The sequence below is a fragment of the Dicentrarchus labrax genome, unplaced genomic scaffold, assembly GCF_905237075.1.
Source record: "Dicentrarchus labrax unplaced genomic scaffold, dlabrax2021, whole genome shotgun sequence".
In the NCBI taxonomy this organism is placed as follows: Eukaryota; Metazoa; Chordata; class Actinopteri; family Moronidae; genus Dicentrarchus; species Dicentrarchus labrax.
Window position 1 is genome coordinate 20883178 of NW_026136719.1, and position 24190 is coordinate 20907367.

A 24190-nucleotide genomic window follows, 5' to 3' on the forward strand; every position below is an offset into this window, starting at 1 on the left:
ATATGAAATAGAAAATGAAAATCGAATAATTTTTTAAATTTCGCTCATCCCTTTTTGACCATGAAAAAGAAAAACGCCTTGTATTTCAATTTTAATTTTTGTATTTTAAAAGGAAAATCAAATAACCACTCGTTTTCTGTTTTTTAATACCCGTTTCTGAAAGGAAAAACCAATGACCAAAACATACACGGACCCTTTGATTACCATAATATCCGTATTTTTATTTTACTTTTTTACTTTAAATTTCTACAAACAATTCACTGTGGAAATTTACGGGATTGTTTTTTTTGTTTTGTTTTTTTTATCGAATTTGCGTAGCCTACATGGGTAATGTGTCTTAACATGTAGAAATACAAAAACTGTTACTTACTTTATTCATAAAGTAACAAGGGAAAAATCTAAAATGGTAATCACAAACGAGATATTTAATGAATATTTAGAATACTAAATGATGAAATAAACTCATTTCCAAAGATAAAGCAAAGAAAAAGTCAGCCATGCATGAAATAACATAGGAATACGGGTCATTTTGACCCATGTTGTGATTTAGAAGGGGTTTGCATGTGCATCAAAGGAATAAAATGAGAAAAACAACAGCTGAGAAAACAACATTAACAGATTAAATGTAGCCTATACTTAATGGCCTATACAGAGTGTGCACGACGTTTTGTTGTGTTTTTGTACTGTTGTACTTCTCTCTTTGAAGCAGGGACTCATTAGCAACATGGACTCCTTTATTCACACACCTGCTTAACAGATTTATAACTCTTATCTATTTAATGATTCCTACACAGAGGCGGCCGTCTGAGGTTGCGCTGTAGTTGCGACAGTGTCGTAAAGCGCCAATGTTGTGGTTGGGAATTTGACCAGTCGTCCTCGGAGCTAAGCTGTCAGTCGCCCTTCAACACAGAAAGAGTGCTTTTCTCGGCCAAAACAGACTCCATCCTATCGTTAAACCATGGCAGGGACAATTGCACGGAAAGCTATTGACCACCTGAAGAGCAAAGAGTTCAGGGAATATTTGATGAGGTATGTATAAGGAAGCTACTAGCTATATTATAATCTGTTAGCTCGTATGCTAAAGTAGCTAGCTTGTCGAGTCATTAGGTTACAGCTGGATAACATTCACCCGCCGGCTGAATTTAACGTCCTGATCTGTCCAGCCAGGGTTTTAAAATAAAATCCCATGATACATGTATAACAGTGTGTGTGTTACTATCTGTAGCATTGGCGTGGTTTTTCTCTGCTAACGCTAGTTTTCAAGGACGACTGTGCTTTCTGTAGCCCTCGTCGGTAGCACTCAGTTAGCCAAGCTGTTCCTCCACTTCAAGAGTCTGGCTGTAATTGGAGGGATGGAGTCGTTTGTAAAACATTATCCAAACTAAAATATAGTCCCCTGTGGAGGGATATGTTGTGAGTTGCTGTAGAAACACACAGAAAACAATAAGTAAGCCTAAGTGGGTCATAACTTGTAAGAAGCTCTAATTGACTTGCATGGAGCTTCTTTCTTTGCCTCTATGTGGCCAGTGTCAAATATGGCTTTAAGAACAAAGACAGACAGAGAGAACTGCTTTCATTACTTTCTGACAAGGTGTCAGGACTTAGGTTAGTGTGTACACAATGCTCTGGTGGTGTGTGTACTTGCAACAGACTGGCTACATGCTTACAATTCAGAGCAAAGGTTAAATTATAACACAGTGACGCGAGAGGCCATGTTTGCTTACGTTTGTCACAGATAACAATTGTTATCTCTGTCTTATATTTGAGGAGCTATGATCTGTAATGTTTGGAAATTCAACTGAAAGTCAAACAAAGGCACTTTAGATGTAGGTGAGGGACACATTATGATGGTTTATCTTACCGTTTGCACCATTTCTGATGTGTCTTTGGCTTTCTGACAAAACAAGGGTCTGTTTGGTGGTGTGTTTTGTTGTCAGTGCGTAGAAAAGACACATTTGTTTCAAATGTTTTCATCGAGGTACTGAAATGTGACCTTATTTATTATAACCCAATTAAGCAATGTGGATCCTGTGTTCTTAACATTGTACTAGTCCTCTCGTCATTTGTGAATTGCCTGAAACAACCACATGATGTATTTTAGGTTGCAGTAACTATTGTGACCTAGCTCATATCAGTCTAACTTATCTGTATTGATGTTCTCTTCTCTTCTATGTGGCCCTGAAAACATTCAACAGCACAGTAAGTACTTATTCATCTGTCTGTTTCTGTCTGTGTCTCAATTTGTTTGTCTTTAATCGTTTGTGCTGTACAATATAGTCATACCAATTATTTGCCTGAGAGTGTGTGTTGGCTATCCTTTATTATGGAATTCACAATACTAATAAAATATATTTTGTCCCTTTGTGTGTATGTGTCAGCATTTCTGGGGTCCTGTGGCAAACTGGGGTCTTCCTATAGCCGCCCTCACAGATATGAAGAAGAGCCCTGAGATCATCAGTGGCAGGATGACCTTCGGTAATACACACACACAGAGACACATGTACTGATCTGATCTGACCCAGATGTGCACATGCAGGGCACAAGGGTTAAGTTTATAATTATAATTTTTACTTTCAAGGTTACTGGGAAATAAGAGATTATTTGAAGTAAACTGCAATTGCGCTGTCCATTTTTCTCCTTCTCCTGATAGCCATATATGAAACCTTTGTACTGTTAGTCTATAATCTATTTTCTTGTGTGAAATTAAGTTAGGTGACATTATGTTGCATGTAGTAGTAGAAGTGGAGCAGTAGTAAGAAGTGTCCAGCAGTAAGCGGTTACTGAGAAGACTCTGCTGTAATAAAAACTATTCCCTATGTGTTTTCTCCCTCCTCTCAGCTCTTTCCTGCTATTCACTGCTCTTCATGAGGTTCGCTTACAAGGTGCAGCCACGCAACTGGCTACTGTTTGCTTGCCATTTGACCAATGAGACAGCACAGCTAATCCAGGGAAGCCGTCTCATCAAATACAAGTAAGCAACATTGTATTAATTTTTTCCCCCTGTTGTCATAATGAACGGATCAGGTATCAAAATATAATTCCACTGCATGTTCTTTGCAACACTTAAGAAATATCAGTGATGTTATGTAGGTGGCTTAGTAGGCTACTATTATACCATTTGCTTTGTCATTAACTTTTAAAACAGGTCTTCCTTTTTTGTTTTTGCATGTTATTTGTGATGACAATAATGACCAAAAATATTAGCGTCTTTTCAGTTATTTTCAACCTGATCTTTATGTTGCCACCGTGACTTTTGACCCAGATCAACATTTCATCAATGACTAAACTTAAGAGCAATATTCTCAAAGGAAAACTCGGAGTAGCATGCCTTCAGAATGTGATATGGTAGGGAGATTTAGGATAATTAAACCTAGGTTAAAGAAAAAAGTTTTTAAATGAAGGAATAAAACAGAATTGTATGCACACTGACTGTTTCTATATCATTTCAGCATGGAGAAGAAGATAAAATCCTAGTGGCAGAGAGGCACCATGCAGCTTCAGCAGACTCCTAAAGCTGGACATCAAAACCCATACATCTAAACATCTTAATTGATGATTAAAACCGTGGCACCATTTTCTAACCTGACAGATCACCATTATGAAGTTTTAGTCACTTTTTACTACACAAACAGAACAGTGCAGATAGTTTCCTCCAAGAATGAAGGTCAACTGCTGTAATTTATTTTTAGATTTTTGCAGTATTCAACCTGCCACACAAAAATATAATGTGGGTGAATGTACACTCAGCTTACAAGCCTGAAGGCTATATGCCTTGCTCACTGGATCCATTGGCTGTTGCGCACTTTGAAACTAGGCTGAATAAATCCTTATTTACTAATCATCTAACTTCAGGTCATCAGCATTAATATTTTTATTACTTTCTTTTCTGCTTAGTAATTGAAATATTAATGGTATTTCATAGAGAATTTAGCCTGAGGTCCATTTGTGCAAGTATGTCCACACCATGGCAAATTATCACCGGCCTAGCATATGGACTTTCACTCATTAACCTTTGCTTAAACATAGAGGACACACACCTACAGAGCAAAGCTTTTAGTTTGTTATGCTGTGGAGCAAGAGATGCAATTTGACATGGTTTTTTTTACAGCATAATGAATGATGATTATTTAAACAGATGATTAACTCACACAAAATAAATACATTTGTCTTTTTTTATGTGGTGAAGCTGCCCACACTGTACAGCTGTACAATCAGAATGAAAGCATATAGTCCTCCATGACTGGGCAAGACAAGCTGCTTCTGTCAGTGCTGACCAAACATGTACTGTGAGTTTTTGTCATATGTCATTCACATTAATTTATTGACATTGTATAATCCACATTACTTTTCCCTGATTAATGATTTGATCCTCTGGGTTTGTGAAAATAAACTGGATATAATGAACTTGAACACAGTTCAGAGTGAGTCATTGTTTTTCATTAACTTGAGTTTTAATTTGATTCCTGTTGGTCTCTTAAGTCTTGTTTCATGGTCATTGTTTGGATCAGGTAACCTTTACAATATCAGATAGTTCACCAAGGTAATGTCAAGGAGGCCACTTCTTTGTATTTACACTGAACACTTGGCTCTGCAACCCAATGTCCTTGTTAAATAAACACCAAACACATCTTTTCAATAAGGATAGTTTAATCGATTACAATGTATTATAATTTATAAACTGAATATATTCATTTACAAGTAGCCACTGACTATACTGTTACTGTCAGATATATGTAGTTGAGTAAAATTTAACTATTTGAACTGTAGCGTAATACAGTAATGTTGAAAAATATGGAAATACTCAAGTACCTCAAAATTGTACATTAGTGAGCTACAATACTAGTGAGTATTGAATTTATTTATTTATAACTGATACCTTGGGGACACAATTTATTGTTCAAATTATTCAAGTAAATAAGATGGACTGATACTGACTTACTGGGCAAGAAATGGTTGTCTGGTTTTTGTGGGAATAGCACAGCTGGAGACACTTTGACATGGTAAGAGATAACCCACCGAATTCCAGCAGATGGCAGTAAAACAAGGACAGTTGCAGTCGCCACCACGAAGAAGAAGACCAACATGGCGTCCCTCGGCAGTGATGTTTGGAGAGCTATCTGCGACAAATTCACCAACGCCCAAAACCTTACTGAATCACGAAATGACCCAGAAAACGACCCGTTCCGGTCCAAATACAAGGCCAGGGAGCTCCTCAGAGAGATATACTGCTCGCTGAAGAGTTTCGAGGCCGTCGACGGTGAAGAGGATAGCAGCGGAGAGAGCGGCGACCAGCGGCCCATAGAGCCGCCAGTGGACGGGCAGAGGGAGGATGTGTTCGGTCAGGGCTTCAGCGGCGACTCGCCAGCCGGGCTGCGGGCCGCTAAACTCGGGGCCATTGAGTACTATCTGGGCGTCAACCATATCGACACAGAGGAGCTGTCAGCCGGGCAGGAGCATCTGATGAACTGCATGAAACTGCTGGAGAGATGCAGAGTATCATCCGAAAATGTGTCGCTGTTCATCCATGTCAGGGTATCTGTCTGTCTGTCTGTCTGTCTGTCTATCTGTCTGTCTGTCTGTTACCTCCAATAATACTATAACACTGACTGACTGACCTTTATAACCAGGCTGTCACTTTCCCCAGACATTAGCACAAGTTGTATACAAACAGCCATGCTTACTATAGCTAACGTTAAGCCCAAACAGCATTTCTAAATAAACAATTATGTTTACTACGAATAAACCACCACGAACTAACTGACTATAATAGTGTTATAACCCTAATTAAATTGGCAATGGCATCATCAATAACGTCATTTCTTGGAGCGGTCTAGGCCTGTGTTTACCACAGCTACTACCACCACTCCCCTTCTTTGCACATATCAAACTATTTATGCTTTATCCTAGTTATTCCCACGAATCACAGTCCTTCACATCCAGCAGGGTGATTATAAAGCCTTGTAAACAGAGTAAGTTATTGCTTATGCAAATCAATTTGTGTTATGTAGAACCAGTTGGGCATCCTTTGGGCAGGCCGCGATGAGACGGAGACAGCTCAGGGATTCCTTGAAACAGCAGAATACATCTACCAGCGTTATATGAAGGAGGTAAGGTCGGTTTCCTGTGTCACTGGTTACTGAAGCTGCTGGTGCATTGATGTGGTTGACTGGGCAGGAGAGACTGTAACCATGACTGCTACAGGAGGAGTGGGGATACAGACCAACTGTGTGATTTGTTTTCTTTTGTCTCACTGCTAGTCCATCATATGACTCATGATAAACACTTGACAATGGCGATGTGGGGAACTGAGATTAGTGAGAGATAATGTACCTGTCTTGTCAGGAGCCAAGGCAGAACATTGCATTGTTGTATATTTAAAACAGAAAATCACGTACATGCTGTGGACATTACATTTTTCTGCATTCTCTGCATTATTTAGGTTGCTACATTATCCTTAAAACGTATCCCTACTCTCAAATTAGTGTGAATACAGTGCATTAGACAGCAAAAAGGGTAGCAGTTTTGTATGCAGTGTTGACCAAAATGTGTGTCAGTCACACCAGCACTCAAAAGAGAATTACAAATTTAACTGAGAAGTATTAGCTTCTTGCAGCGAGAGTGTGGAACCAGCATGGCTGCAATTTTACATTACAAGGGTCGAATCCTTTTTATCAGCAGCCACAGTTGATGTGTTTTCTTCTCTGTCTTTCACAGGATGGGAGTCCTCCCACTGATATGACAGAGTACTTTACTACTGAGGAGAAGCTGCTCACACATCAGGACAGGACCAAGAGGTAACTCGTAAACTCCAGTCATCCATACAGAGGCCACACATGTACAATCACAGACTTACTACATGTTTATTTTGTCCCAAAGTTTGCATGATAGTGGTTATTCATGCAGCAAACTCTGGCTTTAGTTTTTTTTTTTTATGTTTCTTCGCTATATTCTGCCCGTCTTACCCATTCTCCCTTCGACTTTCTCCAATTTTCCTTTCTCAGGTTTGAGTTGGCTTATACCCATACCATGTACTATCTTGCCCAAGTCTATAAAAACCTTGGTGAGTCTGATCTTGTTTCAGTCAAATAAGTAGAACAGCATTCAGTATATATTTAGTGGTTTGTGTAAATTAGATACTTAAAAATGTATTTAATGTATCTTTGATCCTTTAACATCCACTTTATTCTAATGAGGAGTCTCTTGAAGTTGCATAGTATCTATTGACATTTACAAATTCATATTTATCTATGTTAATATAATGAAGCTGGAGTCTTAGTATGTTCATGTTCTGCTCTATTTGATGATAGTCATATTAACTTTAGTGTTTTGTCTCCCAGGCGAGACTGAGCGTGCTGCCACCTACTGCCACACTACCCTGCAGAGACAATTGAAGTTAAATCAGTTCAGTCCAATGGAGTGGGCTCTCAATGCTGCTACACTATCACAGTATTACATCACTAAGGTAGTTTAGAAATGTATTTAAATTGATTGGAAACAATTGATTTAAAACCTCTAATCTAAAATAATTTTGCATCTGTTTTGCTTTGCTTTTTACACATTTTCACTGATCCGGAAATGTTTTACTTGTGATTAAAATTTTTGACATGAAGTCAAATCAGTTTGATAACATGACAAGAATTTTGATTGTAATAATGATACATTTTGTTAGAGCTGCACCAAGTGTTCGCTAGTGCTGTCACAATAAATTGATTTAGTGTAAGTAATGAGAGGTGCATTTAATGATTCCAGGGCCGATACATGGAAGGAAGACATTGCCTCTCAGCAGCTACTGTCATATCAGGTTTGGCAGGAGAGGTTCCTTCTGAGGCCGCAGCACAGGAGAGTAAGTATCTATCCAAACCTTTCATTTATATGCATAAAAAAAAGCATACTGTATGTATTTGCTTATTTCCTGTGTATCCTGCAGCTGTAGTCAAGTGCGTTGAGTCAGACAGGAAAGAGCTGTGTTGCAAAGCATTTCTTCACTTGTGTGACAAACCCTTCCTCCTGACTGCCTCTCACTTCATCGTTACATATCTTAACATCTTCTCCTTCTGTCCGACCCAGGTGAGACAGAGAGTGAGCGCAGGGAACAGCTCAGACAGAAGAGGGCAGAGATTGCGAGATGTTGGATCAAATACTGTCTCAACCTCCTGCAGGATGCTAAGAAGTTGCTGGAGGTACTGCGTGATTGTATGTGTGGTGTTAAAAATATTTATACTCCAGTACAACATGTGACTGAAGCCTCAAGTCATGAGACTCAAGTCCACACCTCTCATACAAACAGTGATGGCCACTATGGGAGAAGGAAAGAGCACACCCATAAAAACCTCAAATTTATTAGCAGAAAATAAGTTTGCGCCCAAGATGTAGCACTTAAATTAAAATATTTTTAAGTATTACCACTTTAACTCTCCTGTTTTTGTTATGTCCAAACCTTGAATGTAGAGTATTCGTATATCTGTGTGTTTACATATCTCAGTTACTGTTTACCTGTTGTGTATCTGAGCTTAGATCTACATAACTATAATGCGTGTGTCTTAAAATGTGTTTGTATGTGGGTTTGTGACCAGGACAACATTGGGGAGCTGGATACTGATCGCCAAGAAGAGCTGAAGAGAGCGAGAAGACGTGAGGAGGAGGAGGAGGAGGAGGAAGAGAAGGGCCGGAAGAATGCTCTGCTGTTTGGCTCTGAAGACACCTTCGACTCCATTGCTAGCCTGGAAGAGAAGGTCTATATTCTGTGACTGATACCACTGCTAGTGTTACTAAAATGTTTTTTGTGTTTGTGAGCATGTTGTACAGCTGCTACTTCTAATTCTAGATTATCTGTGTCAGTAGCAGCAGAAATGCTTCCCTTTATTGATAATACGTTATAACGGTAGCTATTTTTTTATAATTGTTTTAATAATACAAGATTTTGATGTGATAGTATTACTCCATATATCATAAGCATAACCAACTGAGGACAAATATGACAGTAAATACAGCGGGTGCCATTGTAATAGATGACCCCAATCTCTGCTTTTTGTTTTCTAGGTGAACTGTTTGTCCCCACTGGAGTTCACTGAGGCCAGAGCCATATTTCTGGTGGGACAAAATTATGTCACACAGGTATGCACAATATACACACACACACACACACACACAGACACACACACACACACACACACACACACACACACACAATGAAACTGGGTTGGACAGACTCATTTTATCAGCTTAGACCCTATACTTATACAAGTAAACATACACACACACAGCAGTTGAGCCCAATTTAATAATCACAGGTAGGTGAGTTATTAGAGTTACCATTCTAGCAGATAAGTGAATATTAAAGTGAATGTAACAAAAAAGAAAATCAGGCTACCGAATAAAAACAGATACTTTAACCTTTCCCAGTACAGTTGGTGGGCTGTGAATCACATAGAGATGTTGTACCTTATTATTGTACAAATAAACCTGACTTGACACTTTTGTGAATGTATTAAGTAGACAGTTGCAGATGTTCTCAACTACACTAAAAAGGTGCCAACCTTACTGTTTCAAAAGTCAACTCAACAATATTGTCATTAAAAACTCAACTCAAGAAGCAAATGTACCGCGTGGTGTCGTAAATATGATGCTATTCTAGTTAATTATATTAAGCTTTTATTAATGCAGCGTTGTCCTAAGGAGTATTTTGTATTGAAAGCCAATAATTTTTTCATCCAGACAGGTTTACATGTTAAAAAATATGCCCAAAGCATTAAACCCATATAGTGTAAACTGCTAAACATGGTAAATGATCCCTCCATCCATTCACTCTTGTAGGCCAAGGAGTTCTTTCAGATGGACGGCTATGTGACAGACCACATCGAGATCCTGCAGGATCACAGTGCTCTGTTCCGGGGCCTGGCTTTCTTTGAAGAGGATCTGGAGCGGCGCTGCAAAATGCACAAGCGACGGGTTGACATGCTTGAGCCAATCTGCATAGGTAAGTTTGTCCTTGAGTTTTTTTGTTTCTTCTTTTCGAAATAGAATACATTAAAAATAGATAAAACAAATTACTGTGTTCAACCCGAGTGTCCATGCAAGGTGACATAATTGATCAAATCTGACTCCCTCTGTTTCGTTACAGACTTGAACGCCCAGTACTATCTGTTGATCCGCAGACAGTTGATGTTTGAGTTGGCTGAGACCTACAATGAAATGATGGACCTAAAACTGTCACTGGCCAATAGACAGGCAGATACACAGTCTCTAGATAACCACACCATTAAGAAATTCAACAGTCTCTGCTCTGCCTCTATCAAGTGAGTATACATGTGCGTACGAAAGAAGTGTGTGTCTGTCCAGCTACTCTTCAATATTAATTATTTGAAATTCTCTGTTCTCCTCCCCAGATACTTCCAGATGTTCCTGGACTCACTGTGCTCTCCAGAGGGGAAGCTTCCGGAGCACCTGGAGGAGGAGGTGCTCAGACCGGCTCTGGTAGCCCGTTTCAGAGTGGCCCGACTTTACAGCCGGCTGATTTGCTCTCTGCCCTCCATTCAGCTGGACAATCTCAACAAGTCTCTGGAAAACTACAAGTATGAATTTGTTATTTTCTGATACATCCAAACACTTTCTGGGTCACATAATGAAAGGTGTGCTCTCAATAGGAGTACTATATATAGTATGACAGTAATAGGTTGATGTTAACATAGAAGCACAAAGAAAATAGAATGGAAGACAGAGGTGTATTTGGTGGAATAGAAAGGATTTAGTTGGAAGCAGTTCAAATAAATGGAATGAGGGGTGTGCTCTACAGTAAACATGCTAACAGCTGCCATGTTGTTTCTTGTTCTAGATATGTGGCACAGTATTGTGAGGCCCACCCTGAGGCGGCGGCCGCTGTGGAGACAGAGCTGGAGCTCAGTAAGGAGATGGTCGACCTGCTCCCTCTCAAAATCAACCGCATCAAAGCACGGATGGCTTTAAACAACTGAAGGATGGCACTGTTCACTGACTGACGGTGTAAAGTACATCCAAATGAGTCAGTCAATCTGTCAGTTTAACACCTTTATAGTCAATGGACACTCCAAACAATTAGAGAAACTGGATGGCAAGATTGACTGACTTCCTTGCTTATTTGTATTGTTGGTGGCCTGTTTTTGTGCAGTGGGCATGCTGCTTTCACAAGACCGTTTGAACACATTACACGCTGTACATATGTGCTCTCCTTTGTGTAGTAACAGTTGTGGTTAATTCAGACACCACATAAGATATACTGTCTTCAAGATGAATATGAAAATGTCCAGTCTGATTCATATTTGTTTTCTAATGTTAATCATATTGGTTTTCATTTCAAGGGAAACATTTATATTTTTCAACCTGGGGTTTTTTGTGATTGATGTGGACAACCATTTTTGATGGTGTTTTAAAGGGTTATTCCAAACTAATGTGTTAAAACACCACAGTCTCACAGTAATACAAACAAACTGACGGATCGAGGCAGTGGGAGACCAGCAACTCAGCCTGTCAGTGGCATAAAGAAGTATTTTTAGTGGACATTCATTGACGGTGCACAGTTGCCCCATAGGATTACACTGCAGCCAGTTTCACAGCTGCGGCCCTGTCGCTCAATACTGGACCTCTTTTAAAAATTAGTGCACCCATTAGTAACGTTAGTATGATGAAAAACATGGGCAAAATGGGGTACAGGTTGAAAAATAAATACGTTTCCCTTTAGCATGGCTTATTTTCTGTAAAGCAACTCTAAAATTATTTTACTTCAGCTGCTTTTTATGTCTGATGGTGAAACAAATATTAAACCTACTGTAACCATGGTTAGTGTAACCGCGGTAATAGCAGTACAGATAGTAGAGTTGACGCAGTTTGTACTACTGACAGGTCACTGTTCCTTCTTACAACTCAGATGTTTGTTGTGGAAATTATCAGAACAATTGTGTGAATTGTCGGAAATGCCATTAAGTGGACTTTAATAGACATCATAATCTGCATGATGCCAGCTTCATATTTATCATTATACCACACACGGTTGTCTTAAAATGCAAGTTGTAATGCCACTCACAAAACAAATTGAATCTGTATTTGCTTCCTTCCTCTGAGGAATCACAATGTCATCCTGTTGTATGTACTGTAAATACTGTATGTAATGATAATAAACGGAGTAATACACACTTATGTCACATTACCAATATGTACTTCTTTACCTTCAAATAAGAAACTGGGTGTAAGATTGGTAATTTCTCTTGTATATCTCTATACAATAGAAGTATCAAGTTCATTTAGTTACTTAATTACTTGAATGATTTAATTAAGGCTAAAATTGTCTCAGTTTGTGGCCCAGAAGAGTTTAGGAACCCTTTTTTCAAGTCTGTCAAATGACATTGCAGAGAAATGTGTCAAACAGTTTTGGGAGTTTGTCACCCAGTTGTGTCCTGCACATTTCTCATATTATGAGGTCAGATGTGTGTGGGGTGATGCGTGATTTCAAGCTAACCATGAGGCCATGCACCTTTGCCGTACTCTGTGCTGCTTCCTCTCTGAGGTGAATTAGGCTTTGAGCTAAAGCTGTACCGCTGCAGGACATACGATGTCTCTGATCTATTGGGTCCAAGTGTCCTAAGGTTAAGCAAATCTTTTATCTTGTAGTAACTATTTGAAGGAAATATCGTAACAAATGAGTGGAGAAACATCGCTTATATAGACCTTCCATGCATACACTTTGATAGTTTTTTCTTTCATTTGTCACCCATCTCCACCCGTCCGTAGCCTGTTTATTAGTCCAATATGTGAAACTGGTTCTTTGTATTGTTAAACCTTTTTTAATTTAATTTAATCAAATACTGATTGTGATGTAGAATGCGGTTACCAAACATTATTTATGGTTTATCCATGCAATGGAAACAATTTCAGTGGATCAAAACCTGCAATTCCTGCTTTCATTTATGTTCCCACTAACCTTTCTGATGCTTGTCAAAATGTGTATTCACATACCTTCTTAGCACAAGACACTTAAAACTAATTTGGTGTGAATGAGAACTGCGCCAAAAGAGCTTAAGGGAAATCCCACCCTTTCCGAGAATACACATAGAGATGTAAAATATTGCATTTATATTTGCATATCTAAGCAGAATCTAAAGTAAAACTCCTGAGTGTTTTTTGCAGATCTTGTACAATTTTGTAGATTTTCTTGCCACGTACCAAAAATAACTACAGATGTGCTTGCTGTATGTGAGTAAATTTAGAATAAAATAAATTTAAAACTTGAATGTCTCATGCCATTGGATTTATTTAAACCTGGACCTTTTTATGATTGTTTCTGATGCTGTTTGTATGTGTGTGTGTGTGTGTGTGTGTGTGTGTGTGTGTGTGTGTGTGTGTGTGTGTGTGTGTGTGTGTGACTGGTAATGTTTGTTGTGTGTCTTATCTCTGCACCTATTTCTTCCTCTGTACTCAAGCTTCTCTATGAGATTACTTCATAAAACAATATAATATAATAATGATCATAATCCATGAAAATGCTGACATATATTTTCTTTACAGTTTACAATTCCCAACAGTAAGTAACTATTGTCAAACCGTTACATTCTGATTCACACTTCTAGGAAGAGACAACACAATCCACATACAGCTGCACAAATACATCTAGCCTTAAATTTCTTCAAAGAAAAACTGATTACAGTAGCTTATTGTGGTTATCAGTCACTGGTCCACTTCCCCCCTCACAACAGCCTAAGACAAGTCTTGTGTACAGTTTGATGAAGTGATCCTGTTGTGTTTGGATATACTGTATGTGTTTCTGAGAGTGTGAAAATAGAGCTGCCTCTACTGACACAAAGTTACTCAGACAATAGACTTGAATCCCACATAATTTGACAGGGTGTGGAGATGGAAACCATGTCAACTATAAAAGCTGATTTTATAGAATGAATTACATATACATCAAACACAATTATCAGGTATAAGGGGTTGGGTAGGCATTGCTGCATTTGAAATTTCTTGAGTATTGATATTGTAGAGGAGAGAAGAGGAACGCTGATTGAAAACATGCTGTGTGTGCAGTGATGAGTGTAAGTGGGTAAATGTGCCTCATAAATATGTCACTTACTGTGTGTGTGTGGAGGCGAGGTTGGGCAGGCTAGTGTGTCATTTCCTGAAGGAAAATGATAGCAACTGATGTTACCACTTCCTGCAGCATCATACCGATAATTCAGCTGAAAAAACTGTTTTCTCGCTCTCTGGATCTTCTTCTCTTGATGTCTGACAGACAAGAAATAGTGCACAGAGATGCAGAACAAGAAGGAGGAGAGGAAGCATAAGAAGAGGAGTAAGAAAGAACACGACGGCCGTCAAAGTGAACAATGCAGTTTTATTCAATGTTCTGTTGTACAAGAACTCAACAAATATTTAACAGAGTGCTGACATTAACATGTACACACACACACACACACACACACACACACACACACACACACACACACACACACACACACACACACACATACACACAGGTCACTGGGTCTGATTGAACCAGATAAAGGCCATCCGAACATCATAAACTACAGTTGTCCATACACACCACATACACACAGACAGAAATAAAATGTAAAAAGATGGAGAAACATTTTTATTAATTTGGTTTTGATTTCATTCAATCCTACCCTTTAAAAAATAGTGCTACTCGAGTATTAATTTGGCCTGTGTACCATAAAGAAAAGCTAAGGCTGTGCAGCATCATTACACCCTCTGAAAAACGCTGAAAGGTGCAGTGAGATGGTGATGTGAGATTAAACTGCTAATTCTCACAAAATGTGACACAAAACCACAGAAGCTGTCAGTGCAGTTCCTCCCATCATTGGAATTTGGAGCTCCAAAATGGCTCTAGTAACTGATGCAACCAATGCTCTTTGACAATTACAGTGTTCATGGACTGTAACTCTGCAGCAGGTGCATCAGTACGGATGCATGTTGTGCAGGAAAACTGATGAAACCAACAGTTTTATCTTCTATTTATCTTTAAATTGAGTGTAGAACACATTTTTCAAGAGCTGTTACTAAATACAGGAAGATGAGTATAACGTTGTGTTAAATGAACTGACATTTTCTATAATGTTCTGGTCCAGCTAAAAGTGGGTAAGAATATTTTGTTCAATATAAAAGTGATATTTTAAGAGTTGGAAGGAACAGATACAGAATACACATGATATACATATCACTGTAGACTGTTTTCTAATGATGACACCGCTGAGGGGGTAATTGAAATAAATACTGGGGTTCAGGAGATGTTAAAGCCACCCTTTACTACTCTGAAATCATAAAATGACCTAAAGGTTTACAGTCAATTTTTTGATTTGTTGTCTGTCCATTTTCACTGTGATCACACAACCTGACTGTCCTCATGACAGGCTGTACCATTGAACGCCACAGCACATGGTTTATGTAAACCACTAAACAGGCCAAAGGTTAATTGTGAATACTGTTATAACCTAGCTTTAAAACTTAAGAAAAGCCCATCCCTCTTTTCCCAAACACCTGCATTAGAAATATTAGATGCTTTTTTTCAGAATCTAAATATATATAAATATATCTAATATAAAAATATACTTCATATGCCCAAAGCACCCAGACGTACCAGGTTGTGACACTTGAAATGTCTCAACTTGTGTTTACCAGCACAGTCTGACATCACATGAACATCAACATGAGACAAGTGGTGGCGAAAGTACGTCGATCTTTAACACCACAGGATATACACAGATAGACTAAAGTCAGTTACTACATTCAACATTTTACTTGAGTTAAAGTACAGAATTATTATCAGCAACATGTACTTAAAGTGTCAAAAGTAAATTATGGATATCAATTCAAATGTAAACAGTATTGTAATGTGGTCAATTTTTATTTTAACTTTTTTATACACTGTTTGGATAGTTTAAATTACAAAATACACATTTATATATATTTTAAAGTAATAATTAATATAATAAATGAACAGCAGTGGAGTAAAAAGTACAATATTTCTCATGTAATAAAGCAAATTCCAAATATCACAAAAAGTTACTCAAAACTGTACTTAAGTACAGAACTTGAGTAAATGTACTTGATTACATTCAACCACCAACAACAATGCATGCGTGAATCTGTAGGACATGTGGAGACACATACATCCACAAATACACACAATGAAAAACAGACGCAGACACACAAAAGCATTCACTGAAGTACAATACATCACACACAACCAGCCAGACATTTACACACAAACACACACACACACGCACCCACACACATTGCACAGAGAGGACGCTGCAGTGGTGCTGTGCTGGTGGTATCTTAGAGGATGAGGCTGTTGCTGTGGAGTTTGGGGTGACAGCATCGCAACCCTCTGAGACCTGTTGGGACTCCCACACCAGGTTCCAGTACAACCCCACATAATAATGGACCGATTGCTTTCCCTTGTGTTAGTCAGTGAAGTTGACACTGTTGTGGTTTATTGCTGCTGAATGTGTCTCAACCTCCTGAAGAAATAAAGCAAACTTAAAGCGAACTGGCTTTTGCAATCAACTGAAGAGAAATTCAATGAAGCCGAATTGAATTCACGTAAAAGCAGAAGCTCTCAAATAGATACTATCGCCTTCTTATCTCAACGCAAAATGAACCAATAAGACAAATTGTCGCTTCCTCTCGGTCGTCGTTATCCGGAAAACACAGATTAAATCTTGCCAACTTGTTTTCTGGTATTTCCTCAGTTGCGCAAAACCTGATGTCTGATATTTGAGGCGGTTAATGAAAAAAGTTTCCACTGAGGATGTTCAGTCATTTTCTGCACTAGAGGAGACTTCAGGAAACCATGACGCACTCAAGAGGGCTGAGCTCTTCTTCAGGGGGAGTTTGGCTGTCTGAAGGCAGTTCACACTTATTGTTCACCTCGCAACAACAAGCTTCAGTTTGGAGAGCAGTGCCTTTATATTGACTTGGTGTTCTGTCTGTCAGAGAAAAAACAAAACTGAGGATGAAACTGATCCTACTCCTCGTTACCGCCTGCCTCGCCTTACATAACGGGAAGGGTAAGTCGACTGTTTATTATTAGGAAATACTTTGTTAGACTTTAAGTTGACTTCATATGGAGTCTTTTTTAAAAAAAACAGTGGAGACGAGTAGGCTACAATCATTACACATGCTGACAGCTTTAACGCTCTCTCGGGACATCCTCACAATAACAGAGCAGTGAGTGGCCCAAACTGGGGTCTGTGGCCCATCACGGCTCCTTTGATTGACAAGTAAAATTAGGAGCTTGTTCACTGGTATTTCCCTCTCTTGTGTGTCATCATGGGATTATTATAGTCACTATTACTCACCGACGTTTCTCTCTCTGCTAATATACACTGTATCCCCCTCACCTGTAGCAGACCTTTAGAGAGCACGGCTCCAAAGTCTAAAATCACACAACTACAATATGCTGCTCAAAGTTATAATGAGGAACATGCGTTCAGTCGTACTTTGAGGTACAGGAGGAGAGAATATGTGGAAGATCTTGTCTGGTTTACTTATCGGAAAGAGCAAAGGCGTTCCAGCTTCCGAGTGAGGTTTCGATGTGACTTGTTGAACACTGTGTACATGTAAGGGGGCTTTTTGGACTCTCACCATGACACGAGTTGGCTAGTTAATAAAAAGGAAGGAGACTACATGGGAAAACCCTAATAAATGAGAAAAACAACAAACCCAATGCTTTTGTTAGATTATATATATTATATCTATATACTCAATGTTTTTCTTATAGACTTAAAGGTAGCTATTTATTAACCCTCAATATCCAAACTATGATTCCAGGGGTATGTGTTTTTATATGTGTAGACCACTAATGATATTCATTTCCAAATGAATCCATTAATGCAGGTTATAATCTTATTTAAAAGAGAGAGAAGAAAAAAAAAAACTTGTACTTTTTGGATTTATTGGATTAGGCCAGTTTTTATAGGCCTTAATAAGAAAAACAGCTCAATAAAGACTTTCATTAGTATATAATTAGCATTAAAAAGGAAATTATAAATTCACGCCTTATTTTATTTTAGGTGTCACATAACAGGCACAACCAAAATCTATACTTGACCCCAACCGATTACGCTATCTACCTTTTTAGTAACACTCTAAATGTTCTTTTTATGGATACACACGATACAAACTATTGGTCACAGGAAGCCAGCCATCTTATAACACCTGCAGTTCCAAAAAAACTATATATGCGATGTTGCCAGATATGAATAGCCTGTATGATAGATGGTAGTAGATTACCAATAGAAACACATTTTCAGAAGGAAAACAATGTTTGTTTTTACATTTAAAAATGCTTCATTAGTTTTTAAGATTTTCCAAAACCATTATATCTTTAAAGGTTTAAACAATGCCAAGAGCCCATGAATTTTGTTTTACATTAACTTATTTATACATCAAGGAACTGTTAATGCAGTGGTGCTATTGTTGTTGCAATAAAACACTTGATAGCTGTCAGCTAGTTTCTTTAGGCTGGGCACTGGTGTAAAATAACCGTTAATGTTTTTAGCATCAGATAAGATCCATAATCAACTTGCTGAGATGTGTTAAGAAAAAGCTGTGATGCCGTTACTTCCTACTGTAACACATCAGTGAAGAGAAGAAGGCGCTCTGAAGCCCATTAGGCCAACTGTGACTTTATCCTGTTGCAGAATAATGTTGTAATCTCCTGAAACACTCCAATACACCCAAATATGCAACTAGTAAACCTTAACTGTCACACTGAACTGATCCAGATGAGCAACCAGATGCTGCCCAAGAGCATTCTTGACTGAAGTTAATTGTTGCCTTAAATGTTGCATGAGAAAAGAAAAAACATACAACAAACGACAATGACTTTATCTATCTGTATATCTATCTATCTTTCTCTATAGGAGCACCCCGAACTGCTGTGTATAACTTTGTGAGATGTAATCCTGAGGGTGACAAGGCCAACTGTGTGACTCAACAAAGTCCAGAAATGGCATGGAGTCCAGACCTACCAGCCAAATTGCCTGCTTCAACTGCACAGTATCTGTAAGTATTTGTGTGTGTGTGTGTGTGTGTGTGTGTGTGTGTGTGTGTGTGTGTGTGTGTGTGTGTGTGTGTGTGTGTGTGTGTGTGTGTGTGTGTGTGTGTGTATCTATATATTTCCATGAGAGCGCACAGGCGTGGGATATTATGGTTCATTTGCTCTGTGAGTTGTTCAGAGTAAGGTGAGTGTGGCTCAGTAGCAGTGAGTTCACTTCATAACAAAATGTGATAATATAGTATACTTCAGATAAATGCATACTTTAAAAATAGAAATGCTGATGCTGCATTGGATCCGTTACCTTGGTTAGCACAACTCCTGCAATGCAACCTCTGTCTGTGTGTATCTCTGTGTGCATTCATGCGCTGTGTGTGTGTTTGAGAGAATATAAGTGTGAGGTAGGTGGCCAAGAAAAGCCAAAATAGAAGACAACGTGGAGGGATAAAGAAAAACAGAGGGACTGACAAAAAGAGGGCAGGGAAGTTGGAGCTGGAAGAAAAAAGACCTAAAGAGTTCATGGTCTGTTTCTTATTTTCAGTACAGAAGTAGGAGTATACACAGTTTGAAGCAGTAGATGATCTTTTGTAGATTAACTTTTGTTTCACTGCACTGAAAGATAATTTTACCATATCAAGATTATTTTAAGGAAAGACTAAGACTTGCAAACCTGAGGAAGCTGCAGGTGAAACGCGTTGTTCATTCCAGTGTGTGGTGGTTAATTTTGATGTTATACTTACACAAACATAAATGTATTGTATGAAACAAGCTGTGAAGAGCAAAAGTACAATGAAAACTTATTTCTGGTCATAAATATCACCATATTAACTAACATATTGTCTTAATTCTGGTGTGAGTTTCCTATTCTATTTTCTGCTCTTTTTTCTTTCTAATCTGTGCAAATACAGCATGTACAGTAGACAGTTCAGTGGAGCTCATATCTCCTTCAAAGCTACGCAACTGTTGACAGTTCAACACTGGATGTTCACAAAGGTTAACAAGTTATTACCATGCAGGTGCCTTACAATAAATGGAAAAATTAACAATTTCTTTAAGTTTAAGCCTCTCAGCTGATAAACACAACATTATATTTGTTTATTTTATCAATTTCTGTAACAATTGGCTGAGCAGTAATGTCAACCTGACATCCAGGTTGTTACATTTTACCCCATATCATTCTCACTCAGAAGTTGTGTGTCTTAATATACACATACACTAAATATCCATACACACGTACCAATCTGCATGCCCCCTTGGCCTTTGGTGTGAAAAGTTCATCAGTTTTTTGTTTCCGCATGACCAACTTCTTCACAGTTTCAATTACTGAAAAGGAACCCAAAACATCAACCCTTCGAGCACAAGAAAGAGTTGTGGGTGAACCATATTTTGAATAGTTTCTAGTTTCTGTGTGTGTGTGTGTGTGTGTGTGTGTGTGTGTGTGTGTGTGTGTGTGTGTGTGTTGTGTGAAATTGTTGAGAAAGTCTGTATTACATTCTTAGTCTTAGCCACCAGTTCCCTCTTTTAGAGTTCCTCTTAACTGACATCGATCGTATCAGTTAAAACCTTTCAAAAATGAATACCACAAATCATGTTTTCTTACTAGCTACGGTCCTTCTACAATGTTGTTGAAATCCCACTATGTGTTTTCAGTGGGTTTAATATGTGCTCATATATAACAATGGAAACTCCCATATAACTGTTTAAAAAAACACTGACAGAATATTTATTTTGAAATTTTAATTTTATCTGTCAGTATTATTCATAAAGCAGCTTCTTCATATCACATTTTAGAAATCATTTTTTCTGTCTCAGGTGTGTACAAAGAGGCATAGAAAGGGTGGATGACAGATATTTTCTTGAGCCTCTTCCACCGTGTGATTTTACCTGGTCTTATCAATAAAATATGTTAAAAATAGACCTTTTTCACAGCAGCTATTTTGACATTAAATAGTAGACACAGGTGTTACCAATGATACTAATTAAGGCTCCGTTCCATTCAGGCCCAAACAGAGTCAGGGTGCTGTTACTGTGCATGTTGGCTTACTGGAAAGCCTCTGTTACTTTAAAAGTGAACGGAACATTAATTAGTATTATTGGTAACACCTGTGTTTCACTATTTCATGTCAAAAATGGTTGCTGTAAAAAAGGTCTATTACATGACTTGGTTGTGAAGCTTCTATAAGTAATTCTGTAAATGATTACAGAGCGGAGACACAAAGGAAAAGAGAGATGAGTGTACATGTCAGAAGGTAGTAAGTGGAAATGAAGGTGGGAGACAGAGTGAATGAAAGTGAATAGTTTCATAAATGTAAATTATTCCTATAGAAGGTCTGTGCTGTTAGACATCTGACCTCCTACATCATTTCAGCTTGCTTAAACCAGGGCTTCAGCAGCAGCCCTTCCTTTTGCAGCTCGCCTTGAACAGGAAGCCAGAGGGAAGTGTTTAGAGGAAGTGGCTGTGACTCTTTGTGGGCTGCTGCTTCTGGTCTATTGTTTTGTGTCTGCGTATGTGCCACACTAGTCTGATATTCATGTTTAAATAGTACAAAATTACATGTAAAAAGAATACCATAACCTAGTAATTAAACTGGAAACTTTAATTTCTTACTTTTACTCAACAGCCCTCAAATAGAAGTTCATAGAAATCAGAATATGATTAATGACTCAGTAAGTTAATTCAGTTGAACTAAGATAATGCTGTTAATGGGTCTTAATTTTGATTGTCATACACATACAACACCCATATCTACTCATTTGGAATTAAAACCAAAACAGTAAATATGCCTCTGTCCTTTTTTAAAGGGTTAGGGTAAGCTTTAGCTCCAGCTTCGACATGAAAAAACGTAAACAAAGCAACACCCAACTCTGGACCCTTAAAGCCACCACAAGTCAAGAATGAGTTGTGGTTGTTGTTACTATCACGGTGCAGAATGAAGTACATGCAGTATGGCTACTAATAACAATTATTTTCATTATCAAGTTATTTATAAATTGTTTTCAAAATTAATTGTTTGGTCTATAAAATGTCAGAAATATCCGATTTACCACAGCCCACTGAAATATATTCAAATGTCTTGTACAATCATCATCATTGTACATGACCAACAGAAGTAATAAAACCTCACATCTTAGAAGCTGAAACCAGTGACGGTTAATCTTGTTGCAGCTCTAATGTGCAATGTTTGAAATTATAAGACTGTTTTTAGAATTAATCTGCTGAACGAAGAACCTTTCTCTGTGCTCACCTTAAATGTGAGTTTAAGACGTGTAGATAGGGGAAACTTACAAACTTTCAGTGGTGTGTGTGTAATGTGGAAACTTGAAACCCTCGGCACAATTATACTGAGAATAGACTGTACAGTGAAGTAGAAGACATCTTGAAAGATATTTGCATACTCAGATTCTGGATTTGTAAAAAGGAAAAATAAATTTGTCGTTTGTTGAAATTATTTTATCAAAAAAAATCATAACATAGACAAACTCTCATTCTTTCTAGAGAGGCAGAGCCTGTGGAGGATGAGAGTCCAATGAGGGATGAGGAAGAGGAGGAAGAGATGGAGGAGGACGACGCACCCATGATGAGTGATGTTGGTGATGAGGGGGAGTCACCAGATGTTATTCAGCCTGAGGATGGTTCTGGATATTATGAAGGCTCTGCAGACACATTAATGGACCGTTTGCCCTACTTTGTGAATGCTGAAAGTGAGCCAGGCTCTGGCGAGTCCTGGACAGAGGAAGAAAGCAAAGGTAATTTTTATAGGAAACAGCATTGATTTGCATAGGTCCTTTTTTTATTTCCTGCTCCATAGTCTGATCTGTCCTTGTTTTTCTGCTTGTAGGTGGGGATATGAAGCTCATGAGGCGGTTGTTTCCTAGCAGGTCTCTGGTTGGTGAGGAGAAACCAGCAGAGCAGGAGCTGAGAGAAGACCACCTTCTGCAGCCGTAGACTGTACACCCACCCACTAACAGACACACACACATACACAAGGCTGGCATCTATTTTATTTCCACCCTGTCTATTCAAATAGTAAAACAGATATTGCATCACCACCTGGTGGTGGAAAAACCTGGTCACTCAGAGATTGACAAAGGCCAAATATATATTTTATATTTGCAGTGTTATTGGTGGTAATTATTCTCCCCTGGGGCAAAAGAACAACTGCAATCAATGAAAAAGTAGCTGCCAAAATAAAAGAATGGTCTGCATACATGAGACATACTCTCACTTTAGTTTAAGTTGGCCTCAACTCATACTTGTGCTATCTTGTGGAAAAGATGTGGAAGTTGGAATGTGCTTTTTAATACAAAATCTCAAATATGCTTTCTTATAATTATAATACCAGTGCAATAAGATGACACCTTTGTCAGTGCATTGCTTACTCTGTGCAGCTGCAGTTCAAATCATTTTACTTGGAGCTGTGAGGCTTGTGTTCCTTTAAAACACACCAAACGAAGACTTATTTATATTATTTCATCCCTTTGTCTCAAATGTTGTGACACTTTACACTTACCCAGGAGGGCTATGCAACCTACTTTGGGAACTTCTGGTCTGCAAGATTTAAAAAGAGAAAATCTTGCAAACCCAAATCCCTCAGGAATGGATTCACGCAATCTTAACCACTGTGAGCTGGAACATATTCAAAATATGTAATGTGCACATGCATGCATTTCAACATGCTCTGCGTTGTCTACTTTGCATTTGAAATACTTCAATCAATAAAGGATTTATAACAACAACATTCAGTGGTGTTTTCAGTATATTTGATCAAAACTTCTGTTTTCAGTTTATTTCTTCTCCTCGGTCAGTCGGGTAGTGTGCCAATCTCAGGTTTGCATGAACAGGATTTTAATTTGTGAGTTTCCGTTTGTCCTCTCCTGCTCCAGCCTTCACTTGTATACTTACTCAGACATAAAGAGATTATCTTTGGATAGCTGTGTCATTTTCTAGAAAAAGTTGATGTTTTATAAATCTACTTTTCTAAGGTAGATGAGTATGTAATAAAGCAATCATAAATAATTAGACATTGGGATAAATGTTGTCTTATTACTGATTTTATAAAAAGTTGCATATGAACACTTTTAGGACAACGGCAGCACAAAGCCAACAGGATATTTAGTGGAAAGCTCTGAGGGGTTTTTGTT

General features: G+C 38.3%; 3 protein-coding genes across 3 annotated transcripts; all 3 read left to right on the plus strand.

Moving 5' to 3' along the window:
* Positions 1-830: 830 nt before the first annotated feature.
* Positions 831-4410, plus strand: mpc1 (mitochondrial pyruvate carrier 1). The gene is made up of 4 exons (XM_051380560.1): positions 831-1033; positions 2379-2475; positions 2839-2971; positions 3450-4410. The coding sequence occupies exons 1-4, from the start codon at positions 959-961 to the stop codon at positions 3472-3474; spliced, it is 330 nt and encodes a 109-aa protein (XP_051236520.1). The 5' UTR covers positions 831-958; the 3' UTR covers positions 3475-4410.
* A 645-nt stretch (positions 4411-5055) lies between these two features.
* kifbp (kinesin family binding protein) lies at positions 5056-12168 on the plus strand. The gene is made up of 13 exons (XM_051380478.1): positions 5056-5532; positions 6009-6107; positions 6715-6794; positions 7002-7060; positions 7338-7462; positions 7750-7843; positions 8068-8180; positions 8574-8732; positions 9040-9114; positions 9814-9976; positions 10121-10295; positions 10386-10571; positions 10832-12168. Exons 1-13 carry the CDS (start codon positions 5083-5085, stop codon positions 10968-10970), a joined length of 1917 nt encoding a protein of 638 aa, XP_051236438.1. The 5' UTR covers positions 5056-5082; the 3' UTR covers positions 10971-12168.
* A 4720-nt stretch (positions 12169-16888) lies between these two features.
* Positions 16889-23787, plus strand: srgn (serglycin). The gene is made up of 4 exons (XM_051380544.1): positions 16889-17057; positions 18915-19056; positions 22545-22795; positions 22888-23787. Exons 1-4 carry the CDS (start codon positions 17003-17005, stop codon positions 22992-22994), a joined length of 555 nt encoding a protein of 184 aa, XP_051236504.1. The 5' UTR covers positions 16889-17002; the 3' UTR covers positions 22995-23787.
* The last annotated feature ends 403 nt before the right edge of the window (positions 23788-24190 follow it).

Coding starts and splice junctions, on each gene's coding strand:
- mpc1 (XM_051380560.1), top strand. CDS start 959: ATGGCAGGGACAATTGCACGGAAAGCTATTGACCACCTGAAGAGCAAA. Junction 2,476..2,838: donor CAGTGGCAGGATGACCTTCG/GTAATACACACA, acceptor CCCTCCTCTCAG/CTCTTTCCTGCTATTCACTG. Junction 2,972..3,449: donor AGCCGTCTCATCAAATACAA/GTAAGCAACATT, acceptor ATATCATTTCAG/CATGGAGAAGAAGATAAAAT.
- kifbp (XM_051380478.1), top strand. CDS start 5,083: ATGGCGTCCCTCGGCAGTGATGTTTGGAGAGCTATCTGCGACAAATTC. Junction 5,533..6,008: donor CGCTGTTCATCCATGTCAGG/GTATCTGTCTGT, acceptor TGTGTTATGTAG/AACCAGTTGGGCATCCTTTG. Junction 9,115..9,813: donor GACAAAATTATGTCACACAG/GTATGCACAATA, acceptor TCACTCTTGTAG/GCCAAGGAGTTCTTTCAGAT.
- srgn (XM_051380544.1), top strand. CDS start 17,003: ATGAAACTGATCCTACTCCTCGTTACCGCCTGCCTCGCCTTACATAAC. Junction 17,058..18,914: donor CGCCTTACATAACGGGAAGG/GTAAGTCGACTG, acceptor CTTTCTCTATAG/GAGCACCCCGAACTGCTGTG. Junction 19,057..22,544: donor GCTTCAACTGCACAGTATCT/GTAAGTATTTGT, acceptor CATTCTTTCTAG/AGAGGCAGAGCCTGTGGAGG.